General features: G+C 42.6%; 1 protein-coding gene across 1 annotated transcript; it reads left to right on the plus strand.

Annotated features, from left to right (window-relative positions):
• The first annotated feature begins 1,937 nt into the window (after positions 1-1,937).
• Positions 1,938-6,287, plus strand: casr (calcium-sensing receptor). Its single transcript, XM_056284222.1, has 6 exons — positions 1,938-2,122; positions 2,273-2,579; positions 2,932-3,771; positions 3,910-4,140; positions 4,919-5,042; positions 5,140-6,287. Exons 1-6 carry the CDS (start codon positions 1,938-1,940, stop codon positions 6,285-6,287), a joined length of 2,835 nt encoding a protein of 944 aa, XP_056140197.1.
• Positions 6,288-12,791: the final 6,504 nt, after the last annotated feature.

Below are 12,791 nucleotides of genomic sequence, written 5' to 3' on the forward strand. Positions count from 1 at the left end.
ATATATATGTATATATATGTACACACACACACACACACACACACATATATATATATATATATATATATATATATATGTATATCAAGATAGATGTAGGAAAAAAACTTTAATATGTAGCAGAACAAGCCTGTTTAATGCGTCACTCACCAGCTGCCAAGTTGGCTATGTTGGCTGGCCAACTTGGCAGCTGATGAGTGCATGACGCATGAAACAGCCTTGTTCTGCTACGTATTAGAGTTTTTTTTCCTACATCTATCTTAATATTCTGCTCCTCATTTGTTGAGCACTTTTATCAACACCATTGATGTTTTCTGAAAAAAAATCTATCTATCTATCTATCTATCTATCTATCTATCTATCTATCTATCTATCTATCTATCTATCTATCTATCTATCTATCTATCTATCTATCTATCTATCTATCTATCTATCTATCTATCTATCTATCTAACTTTGTTAAAAGAAACACTCAATGGTAGGGAAAGTGCTCAACAAATAAGGAGCAAAGTAATCCAGTGAGTCAAGTACATTCTTTATGAGACAGTACCAGCCTGTTTCATGCTATACGTATCGTCAGCTGTCAGTAAAGCTACTCAGGTAAGGACATACCATTTACTGCCTTGTCATGCACATCACGGGCACAACGTCAAATGGGGAAGGGAGAAGAAGGGAGAGGTGCGACATTCAAAAATTCAAAAACGCGTGATCACTAACAGTCCAATGGGGGGGGGGGGGTTGGTATTTGTCACTTGGCATGATTTATTTATAATTGCAAAATAGGTGCTCATATCTATGTCTGCAACTGCTGGCCAATTCGTTCCTGTTATTCAATGTGGACATTTCTGGTTTGCAAATGATAAAATATTTTTCAGTTAGACATAGATTGCACATTTTACTACTGGTTGAATATGTCCTGTTCTTTGAGAGGATTTTCCATGTGGTTGAATAACTAATGTTTCTGTCCGCCAATGACCAAATATAATGGCTTAAAGAGGATGTTACATTCTTTAAACGGTTGCTTCTAAAGCTACACATGTGTGCATTAAACCTCTTTTTGAGTGTTCCCTCTGTTAGGCTGAAGTATGTCTCTATTTTGCCGTCGCCATGATAAATTGTCCCTAGGTGTCTAGGTGTGATTGTGTCGGCCCTGTGATGACCTGGCAGCCTGTCCAGGGTGTCTCCCTGCCTGCCGCCCAGTGACTGCTGGGATAGGCTCCAGCATCCTGCGACCCTAATTAGGATAAGCGGCTTGGATAATGGAATGGAAAAAAATTGACTATTTCAAATATAAAAAAAAAATGCCTTGAGAAATGCCCACCAGTGTGTCCAAAGATTTGGCTGGTACTCGTATATGGACAGATAGATCATATCTCTTTGGGGATACTATCTTGTTGCCATGTAATGCTGTCATTTCTCATTAGCAATAACACATGACAATTTCATTTCTCTTCATAACTGAGTTATCTGTTATGACGCTGCTTTGTCGCTGGGTCATGTGGGTAGCATATTTGCTCCCATTCTTACCCTGTAGTTCCCTATAGATTATAGCAAGCTAAGCTAAGAGGTTGATTTCCCTAACAGCACTTACGTTATTATAGCACTGCGTAATCCATATTTTTTTACTTACATTTCAGTGGTAACCTGGGGAGTTATTCGTAATGTTAAGTGTTGCTGGATTGCGCTGGCTTTTATTCGCCAAAGCCATTTTCCTTTGCTCTTTTTCAGGTGCCATGGGATTCCAACACATCAGGTGATACGCTGAAACAATCACAAAATGCCTGTTCCTCTCCTCCTGCAGCCTCTCCCATCAGTGCAAACATGAGTAAGACAAAACAACAACATAGTGAACAGAGTCATAGGAGACAAAATTGAGAATATCTCCAAGCTTTGGAAGCGCAGAGAGGGCTCTTACACAGAGAAGACACAAAAAAAAGAAGATGAGATTGGTCCTGCATTATCTCATACTCTTGGGATCCAGTTGTGTCATTTCGACATATGGGCCACAGCAGAGAGCACAGAAAACAGGCGATATTCTCCTTGGGGGTCTTTTCCCAATGCACTTTGGCGTTACATCCAAGGACCAAGATCTAGCAGCTCGGCCGCAGTCTATTCAGTGTGTCAGGTAATTTCTGTGATCGATTTCTATGATGAAAACTCAGCATTTCATTTCCAAAATAAGATGAATTAGACGTGTCAAAACAAGATCGAGATGCTTTAGTGGTCGTTTCATTGAGAGCGCTCATCTGAACGCACTTCATCTTATCTTTTGCAGGTACAATTTCCGTGGCTTCCGTTGGCTTCAGGCCATGATTTTTGCAATTGACGAGATTAACAACAGCAGTAGTCTGCTGCCCAACATCACGCTCGGTTACAGGATCTTCGACACCTGCAACACCGTGTCAAAGGCCTTGGAGGCTACTCTCAGTTTTGTCGCTCAAAACAAGATCGACTCCCTCAATTTAGATGAGTTTTGTAACTGCACGGCTCACATCCCATCAACTATCGCGGTAGTAGGAGCATCCGGATCTGCAGTGTCTACGGCGGTTGCCAATTTACTCGGACTATTTTATATTCCCCAGGTGAGCCACAAAACAGTCGGTGTATCGATATCACATTGATAACCCATCTTTGTAATCACACATGAATTAATATACGTGACTTCGGCTCTCAGGCCTCCTGCATACACACTCAGCTGCAGCAGCAGACTGAGCTGAAAACCTGATAGAAAATGTTCCAGACAGAAACTCAAACAAGCGGAAGTTTAACACACTTTTCTCATTTTTACTTTGTAAACATGACCCTTAATTTTAGTTAAATTGTCCATAAATATGTTGTAATTGTTCCCTCATCTGATCACCAGCAGAATGCAATACCACACTTTGCACAGGACACGCAAACATGTCAGATTATCAAAATTCCTTCCTGTTTTAGATCAGCTATGCCTCTTCCAGCCGTCTGCTGAGTAACAAGAACCAGTACAAGTCCTTCATGAGAACCATCCCCACAGATGAGCACCAGGCCACAGCCATGGCAGACGTCATTGAATATTTCCAGTGGAACTGGGTCATTGCAGTGGCCTCTGATGATGAGTATGGACGTCCCGGTATTGAAAAGTTTGAGAAAGAGATGGAGGAGCGAGACATCTGCATCCATCTAAATGAACTTATTTCTCAGTATTATGAGGATCATGAAATCCAAGGCTTGGCTGACCGAATTGAGAACTCAACTGCTAAAGTAATTGTTGTTTTTGCCAGCGGCCCTGATGTTGAGCCCCTAATCATAGAAATGGTTAGGCGAAACATCACCGACCGTATCTGGTTAGCCAGTGAAGCTTGGGCAAGCTCTTCCCTCATTGCCAAACCAGAATATCTTGATGTTATGGCCGGGACTATTGGCTTTACTTTAAGGGCTGGCCACATACCTGGTTTCAAGCAGTTCTTGCAACAAGTGCACCCAAAGAAATATAGTCAAAATGAATTCGTCAAGGAGTTTTGGGAAGAAACCTTCAACTGTTATCTGGAGGATAGCTTGAGACTCCAGGAGAGTGAGAATGGCAGCACTAGTTCCAGACCATTGTGCACTGGAGAGGAAGACATCACGAGTGTTGAAACCCCCTATCTGGACTATACGCACCTTCGTATCTCCTACAATGTTTATGTGGCAGTTTATTCAATTGCGCAGGCCCTGCAGGACATACTCACATGCAAGCCTGGATATGGTCTTTTTTCTAACAAATCATGTGCCGATCTAAAAAAAGTGGAAGCCTGGCAGGTACATTTTAGAAAGATGAAAACCAATTCATGTTTCTTTCTTTTTTATATTCAGCCACCCAATCATTGCAAATTAAACCATTTAATTAATGATTTCGCCAATCCATGGCCTAGTTAAAAGTGTGTTTCTTGTTCACAGGTGCTGAAGCAGCTGAGGCATGTGAACTACACCAACAGCATGGGGGAAAAGGTGCGCTTTGGTGAGAATGCGGATTTGGTGGGAAACTACATCATCGTAAACTGGCACAGGTCTGCAGAAGATGCGTCTGTGGTGCTTGAGGAAGTCGGTTACTATAACATTCATGCTAAGAAAGGAGCCAAACTGTTCATCGACAAGACAAAGGTTCTATGGAACGGATACAGCTCTGAGGTATTCCACTGAAATGTGCTTTGAGAGGAAGAGCCTCAGTGTTGTGATGTCACACAACTGACGGGATAAGCAGCAGCTGCTTTGTGTGTTCACATGACTCATTTTGCGTTCCTAAAGCGAGATTTCCAATATACAGGACGGGAATCCTTCACATTAGAACGACAGGGCCATACCAACACGGGGGTCAGCGGGTCGATTCTCCGTGTTGCCTCCGGCTTTGCCGGGCGTCCCTACAGACACATGTCCAGGTTGTGTCTGCAGGTGGGAAGCCGGATGTCAGTGCGTGTCCTGCTCGCTGCACTAGCGCCTCCTCTGGTCGGTCGGGGCGCCTGTTTGGGGGGTGGGGGCTGGGGGAAATAGCGTGAACTTACCACGCGCTACGCCCCCCTGGCGAAACTCCTCACTGTCAGGTGAAAAGAAGTGGCTGGCGACTCCACATGTATCGGAGGAGGCATGTGGTAGTCTGCAGCCCACCCCGGATCGGTAAAGGGGGTGGAGCAGCGACCGGAACGGCTCGGAAGTAATTGGCCGGATACAATGGGGGCGGGGGGGGGGACATCAGAAAGACAAGTTTACAAACAAGGCTGATAATGAGCGACTTATGGGGGCTGTACCTTCTCACACTTTTTTTTCTTTTAATAATTTGGCATCTATTTGATACCAGACATTGGAGTGTCACATTTTCAAGTCATTTAATTTAAATTCCTGCTCTTTGTGAGGAAACATTAGTAAAACGTCTTAGTGTTGGGAAAAATGTTTTCTTTGCCACTTCCTATAGGTGCCATTTTCTAACTGCAGTGAGGACTGTGACCCTGGCACCAGAAAAGGCATCATAGACAGCATGCCCACATGCTGTTTCGAATGCACCGAATGCTCGGATGGAGAATACAGCAATCACAAAGGTATTAGAAAATGAAAACCTTAAGCCTCTCAGAATTCAACAGTGATAAAACTTGGTGGCATGGCTATGTTAACACTGATGTCCTCTTGTTCATACAGATGCCAGTGTTTGCACCAAGTGCCCAAATAACTCTTGGTCAAATGAGAATCACACCTTCTGTTTCCTGAAAGAAATTGAGTTTCTCTCCTGGACGGAGCCCTTTGGGATAGCCTTGGCCATATTTGCAGTGCTAGGAGTCATCTTGACAACCTTTGTGATGGGTGTATTTGTTAGATTTCGCAACACCCCGATAGTGAAGGCCACAAACAGAGAACTTTCGTACCTCCTCCTCTTCTCACTCGTGTGCTGCTTCTCCAGCTCGCTCATCTTCATCGGTGAGCCGCAAGACTGGACTTGCCGTTTACGCCAACCGGCCTTCGGGATAAGTTTTGTTCTCTGTATTTCCTGCATCCTAGTGAAAACCAACAGAGTGCTTTTGGTATTTGAAGCCAAGATACCCACCAGTCTCCATCGGAAATGGTGGGGGTTAAACCTGCAGTTTCTGTTGGTGTTTCTGTGCACATTTGTCCAAGTAATGATATGCGTGGTTTGGCTTTATAATGCCCCTCCAGCCAGCTACAGGAACCATGACATTGATGAAATCATCTTTATTACCTGCAATGAAGGTTCTGTAATGGCTCTAGGTTTTTTGATTGGCTATACGTGCCTGCTAGCGGCCATATGCTTCTTCTTTGCATTCAAATCACGTAAATTACCGGAAAACTTCACGGAGGCCAAGTTTATAACTTTCAGCATGCTTATTTTCTTCATTGTGTGGATCTCATTCATCCCTGCTTATTTTAGTACCTATGGCAAGTTTGTGTCAGCTGTGGAGGTCATTGCTATACTGGCATCCAGCTTTGGACTGCTGGCCTGCATCTTTTTCAACAAGGTCTACATCATCCTGTTCAAACCTTCCCGGAACACCACCGAGGAAGTCCGGTGCAGCACTGCAGCCCATGCATTTAAAGTGGCTGCTAAAGCAAACCTTAAACATAACACAGTTTCTCGAAAACGCTCCATCAGCTCTGGGGGGTCCTCGGCCTCAACCCCCTCCTCATCCATCAGCCTCAAGACCAATGGCAATGACTGTGACCCAACCTCAGGAAAGCAGAGAATCCATAAGCCGAGGGTAAGCTTTGGAAGTGGAACCGTCACCCTGTCCTTGAGCTTTGAAGAGTCAAGAAGAAATTCAGTGATGTCATAACGTATGGACATGTGGGGTACTTCAGATCTAGTAATTTCATGTATCAAATTTGGATCTTTTTGAAAGGTTTGTCAAAAAGATCACATATCTGACTTGCAGAAACATGTTTCAGTCCATTTAAGGAACTTGGATCCTGTGATTTCTGGACAAATTACTTAACCACATCACAATAAAACAGTGTTTTCTAACCTTTTCTATGCCACAGCACACTTTATACTAAAAAAATTAAATTAAATTAAAAAAATAAAATAAGGGCACCCCGCTGTCCAAAATGACATGTTGAGTTAGGTATACAGTTTTGAAATTGCAACGCAAGGGCTCATTTCCATTAATACAAATATGAACTTATTTCATTTTATATATAAATAATCAGTTTCAAATGGAATTAGGAAAATTTCCACAGCGCACCTGGTCAGTCAGCTTTAACGTTACATTAGCACATTAGTGTTAGCTACAAAAATCATGGGGCACCTCCTCATGGGACGTTATGAGGCTCGAACAATACAAGCCTCAGTGTACAGATAGAGGATATTAAAGGTTTAAGACCAGGTGAGATGGGCTGTTACGGTGTGTAGACAAGCTTTGGCAGATGTCCTTGCTGGTCCGGCCATCATAGAGAAGAAACAAATTAGCGGAGGAGCAACATTTTGACAGGAGGAAGTAGGACCATGTATACAGAGACAGGTTTTTGAAGCCAAGCAGGGACAACAGATGAGCAGGGAAAGTGAAGATGGGAGACATCAAGACATCTATTTTACACATATTTTGAAGCATCTTTTTATACGCTGTTGTTCCCACATAATCTCAACGAGAGGTACCGTTTACTGATCCGGTGGGGAGAGGGAACAGTTTTAATGTGGCTTTGCAGGTGAATAATGGGATAATTAACAGCGGCCTAAACAGTGACCTGCTGTATTGTTGCTACCCAACACTGAAGAGAGCGGACCTGAGGAGCTCTGCTAGATTATACATTACAAAGGGAGAGACAGGAGACACTGAACCAGCAGCCAAGGCTGCATGGCTAGACTGGAAATCCAAGTGTGTGAGGGGTGCAAGTCACAAAAAATAATAACTCAAACACTGAACTGATGGAATAGCTATCAAACGTAGCGTAGCGGTCTATTCTGTTGCCTACCAACACGGGGACCCCGTTTCAAATGCTTGGTTGGACGTCCCTGCCTGCGGGTGGGGAGCCGGATGTGGGTATGTGTCCTGGTCGCTGCACTAGCCCCTCCTCTGGTCGGTTTAAAACACATCATTACTGCTGAAGACCCATAAATCACTAATCTATGTACATTACTATGTACAAAAGTAAGGAAAAGGGAGTTGCAGAAAGAGGATTTCAAAGAATGTCATGCTGGCGTTACATGTCCATGCTATTTTTATTTTTACTCTTACTCATTTTGTCTTATGCTTATTTTTGCCCTGCATGGTTTTATTTCTTTTTAAAGCACTTTGTAACATTGTTTTAGAAAAGTGCTGTATAAAAAAGTTATTATTATTATTATTATTATTTTGTCCCCATAGGGGAGAGTCTTTTCAGAAAACTACTGCCAATGCGCTTCACTGAACTATCTAAACCAACTGACTCTGTAGGGGGTGTTTGTTTTGGTGTCCTTCTTTAAGATTTTGGTATAAGATCTTAATTCACATCAAAAAATAGTCAATAACCCTGTGTGGGGCATCCCTTAAGCAGATTTAGGTGGAAAATGCTTTCTGCTCCCAACACTTGTTGGCTTTTATATGTAAGTGCATTGATAAGGAACTGGAGGTAGAGAATAAACGATAACCCTGTTTCCATCATCTCGCCCCTGTCCTTGTGAAACCGAAGAGCTCTGCTGCAAACTAACAACGATATTAATAAAGAAAGGCTGCATTCATGGTCTGAGCCATAGTTCGGTTTACTGTCTCAGTGGAGTTTGTTTGCTCAGGTTCTTCCCACCACGACAGGTTTTAAACGTCTTGGCCTGCTGAGGCAGCAAACTCTTCAAGACCAGTATTTTGTCTGTTATGCATCTCAACACCCGTCGTGTGAACTTCTTTTCAGAAACTCCCATTGCTTGCTTATCACAAGTCTCTGACAACCACTAACAGTGCAGGACTATCTGACATGCTGACGTCACCCCCCCACTACCCCCCCCACACACACACACGCCTCACGTCTCCACATAGACATGAGGGAGGTTTAAAGTACAAAGGAGGAGCAGCTAGGGGGAAGGCTCTGATCAGTGCTGCCTTTTCCCAACACTGTTGGTCCCGGTGAGTAAAATCCAGGGCCCCTGAATGAAAACATGCTTTTCCTCTGACTTGATTGACAATGATAAAACCACGTGAAAGTTGAGCCCTTATTATAAACAAGGAGCAAAACACAAGAATAAAAAAAATGCTTCCAGCACTGGGACCTTATTCCACAGCTGCAAACAGTTTCCCTGAGAAACATATAAAAACGCAATGGAAAAAGCTGAACACTGCATGGAAAGCGATAAAAGCATCACACTTCTAATTCCCCACGACGGACGTTCAAATTTCCACCGTCTCTAATTACGATCACGATATGACTTTATTTTGAAAAAACAGAACAGGAAGTGTACGTCTTGAGGCGTTGCAAAGTTAACCGGAAAATGCAGTTTATAGACCACCGGTTTATAGCAGCTTGCCTTCAAACTAAATGTAAAAAAAAACCAAAACAAAACAACTTTGATTAAGAAAAGCATTAGGTTTCTCGTTAGACTCAGAATCTGTTTTATTTGCCATGTAGATTTGCATATGGAATTTGACTTAGTAAGATGACGACATGAAAGAGATAGGATGCGATATGACATAAAGTAGAAATACACAGGTCTACATTGATCTCAGCAGGAGATTTCAAATACAGTTCAATTTAGATTACTCATTTCTATCTCTACAGCCAATAACAAAAAGCTATAATTGTACAACTAATTATAGATTCTGTGCAAGCTGGGTGAGTAAGCGTTTATAAAAGTGGGTACTGGATACCAAAACTGAGTGTTAAAATCTATTATTGTCTCTGGTGGCGTAGAAGAGCTATTAGTAATACGTTGATACAGTTCAGCTGTTTATATGGAGCACTGCTAGAATAAAGCTATTCTTATCACTGACTTTTTTTTTATTCCATTGTTTGATATGTTCCTGAAGTAAAGCACTGGAAATAAAGGTCAGCCAGGATGAGAGGCGTCAGTGATGATCTTGCTGATTGTGCCTCCTTGACCTGTAGTCATAGAGAGGCTGGAGGATGAGCAGCTGGCTGCTGGTTGTCTCTGCTGACTGGATGATGCACTGTAGTCTGGCTCTGTCCCATGACGTGGCTGACCCAGGCCAGAGCTTTATGTGAAAGGTAAGGCTGGGCTCAGTGACAGAATTAGGCCATTATAGCCTGTGTCAGGCTAAATAAATTTAGCTGCCTCAGAGTGTACATCCTTTGCTGGGTCTTTTCGGATGAATGTGTCCATTTTTTCTTCCCATATCAGAATCAGAATCGTCTTTATTGGCCAAGTATGTTTGCACATCCAAGGAATTTGACTCTGGTTTAGTGGCTCTCAAGGTATTTACACAGAATAACAACACCACAATCTTCGGGACTATATACAAGGAATGACTATATACAGGGGAAACTGTTTCTGTGAATTGTAAACAGGATACAAATAGTGCAAAGAAGTGAAGAGTGCAAGGAGTGGTGAGATACATATTAAATGGGAGAAAAAAACACATTACTCTGTACATATAGTAGGGTAGGTGGATTTTTTTTTTACTCTTTATGTACAGTATACAGCCTGTTCAGATATACAGTAGTAAGTGAAATGTATTGCACGTTTGTATTTTAGACTAAAATAAATATATATGATTTCTAGGTGCAGTGGGTATTATAGTGTTGCAGGGTTATGGCACAGTGCCACAGTGAGTTAACTGTTTGTAAGTGTGACAGTGAGGGGGAAGAAACTGTTCCTGTGCCTGGTGGTTTTGGTGTACAGTGCTCTGTACTGCCGACTAGAGGGGTTGAAGTTGGAACAGGCACATTTGGTCCTGGGAATCGATTTCACTTCATATAGGACACTGTGGAGTTATCGATATTTAGGGGGAGTGGAAAGGTGGCTTCTCCTGAAGTTGACAGACATCTTTAACCATTCTTAAAACACTGAGCATCTGAGTTATTATAACTGTATCAAGGAGCCAGCTACTTGACACTCCATGTGTGCTGGCACATTGCCATCATGAATAAATCCAATCAGCATCTAGATAGATAGATAGATAGATAGATAGATAGATAGATAGATAGATAGATAGATAGATAGATAGATAGATAGATAGATAGATAGATAGATAGATAGATAGATAGATAGATAGATAGATAGATAGATAGATAGATAGATAGATAGATAGATAGATAGATAGATAGATAGATAGATAGATAGACGGACAGACGGACGGACGGACGGACAGAGACAGACAGACAGACAGACAGACAGACAGACAGACAGACAGATAGACAGATAGATAGATAGATAGACAGATAGACAGATAGATAGATAGATAGATAGATAGATAGATAGATAGATAGATAGATAGATAGATAGATAGATAGATAGATAGATAGATAGATGGATACTTCATTGATCTTGAGGGAAATTAAAGCATCATTACAGCTCGTCTAATCCAAATGAACACAATAGCAAAAATACACAATAGTGATAATATAAAGTTAAAACTATAGAGAATATACAAAATATAAAGAACTAAACTAAACTGAAGTACGTGGTACCTATTAAATAAAACAGAATAAAGATATGTATCCACTACTACTACTACTACTTTTGGCTGCTCCCGTTAGGGGTCGCCACAGCGGATCATCCGTTTCCATTTCTTAGAATAAAGACACATTTGATTTATGATCAAATATGCGGATCATAAATAAGAATAAAGACATATATATTTATACTATATAAAAGCAGGGTGGACCAAGAGCATTGGTAGAAAAATAAAAATATAGCAGATGTACATTAAGATACAGCAGCATGTTCACATGTTCGGTTATTGCACGGGGTATTTATTATGTGCAAGAGGGTTCACTAGCATATGTAGAGGAAGTAGAGCAGCGGAGAAAGCAAATGCTCTTGTGGAATGCCCGTGCTGAGTATAAATGTATTTTCTGTGTACTATTTTCAGCCTCAGATGTTGTCTCCCTTGTCTGTCAGAAAGTTGGTGATGTTAGTTGAAAGATAGGGCCCAGTACAGGCAGTTTGCAAAGCTTGGCCTATAGAATTCTAGTTATGATAGTAGTGTACGCAGAGGAAAACACTATAAACTATATGACTGACAAAGGGTCCCAGGGCTGTCAAGATGACATGGGATGAAGTGCCCGACTTTGCTGAATGTGTCCTTTAAAGGCTTGCTGGCTCTTTAAGTTAACTGCAGGGGGTCCAACAGGGGGTCTATGATGACTTCCAAAGGACTTCAAGCAAAGCATGTCTGTAGTGGTTTTAGGCCTGTGATCCTAGACCGTGCTATAAACTGAAAGTCACGAGTCAATATACACTGCTCAAAAAAATAAAGGGAACACCTAAAAACACAATATAGACCTCGATGAATGAAATATTTCAGCTGATAATCTTTATTTATTAGACAGAGGAATGTGTTTAGAGCAACATAACCTAAGAATGATCAATGGAAATCAAAATCATCAGCCCATTAAGGTCTGGATTCAGAATCATACTCAAAATCAAAGTGGAAAATGAGAACATAGGCTGATCCAACTTCTGTGGAAATTCTTCAAGACGATTCAAAATGAGGCTCAATAGTGTGTGTGGCCTCCACGTGCCTGTATGCACTCCCTACAACGTCTGGGCATGCTCCTGATGAGACGACGGATGGTCTCCTGAGGGATCTCCTCCCAGACCTGGATCAGGGCATCGGTCAACTCCTGGACAGTCTGTGGTGCGACATCGCGTTGGCGGATGGTACGAGACATGATGTCCCAGAGGTGCTCGATTGGATTCAGGTCTGGGGAACGTGCAGGCCAGTCCATAGCATCAATGCCCTCGACATACAGGAACTGCTGACACACTCTGGCCACATGAGGACGAGCATTGTCATGCATGAGCAGGAACCCAGGGCCCACTGCACCAGCATATGGTCTGACAATGGGTCTGAGGATCTCATCCCGGTACCTAATGGCAGTCATGGTACCTCTGGCTAGCACGTAGAGGTCTGTGCGGCCCTCCAAGGATATGACTCCCAAGACCATCACTGCCCCACCGCCAAACCGGTCATGCTGGAGGATGTTGCAGGCAGCAGAACGTTCTCCACAGCGTCTCCAGACTCTCTCACGTCTGTCACATGTGTTCAGTGTGAACCTGCTCTCATCTGTGAAGAGCACAGGGCGCCAATGGCGAATCTGCCAACCAAGATGTTCTCTGGCAAAGGTCAATCGGGCTGCACGGTGTTGGGCTGTGAGCACAGGCCCCAATTGTGGACGTCGGGCCCTCATAC

This window comes from Lampris incognitus, chromosome 8 (genome assembly GCF_029633865.1).
Source record: "Lampris incognitus isolate fLamInc1 chromosome 8, fLamInc1.hap2, whole genome shotgun sequence".
In the NCBI taxonomy this organism is placed as follows: domain Eukaryota; kingdom Metazoa; phylum Chordata; class Actinopteri; order Lampriformes; family Lampridae; genus Lampris; species Lampris incognitus.

What these genes read in the sequence shown, in the direction of transcription:
- casr (XM_056284222.1), top strand. Translation starts at nt 1,938, where the DNA reads ATGAGATTGGTCCTGCATTATCTCATACTCTTGGGATCCAGTTGTGTC. An exon ending in GGAACGGATACAGCTCTGAG is followed by an intron (nt 4,141 to 4,918) that starts GTATTCCACTGA and finishes CACTTCCTATAG; the next exon opens with GTGCCATTTTCTAACTGCAG. An exon ending in AGAATACAGCAATCACAAAG is followed by an intron (nt 5,043 to 5,139) that starts GTATTAGAAAAT and finishes TTGTTCATACAG; the next exon opens with ATGCCAGTGTTTGCACCAAG.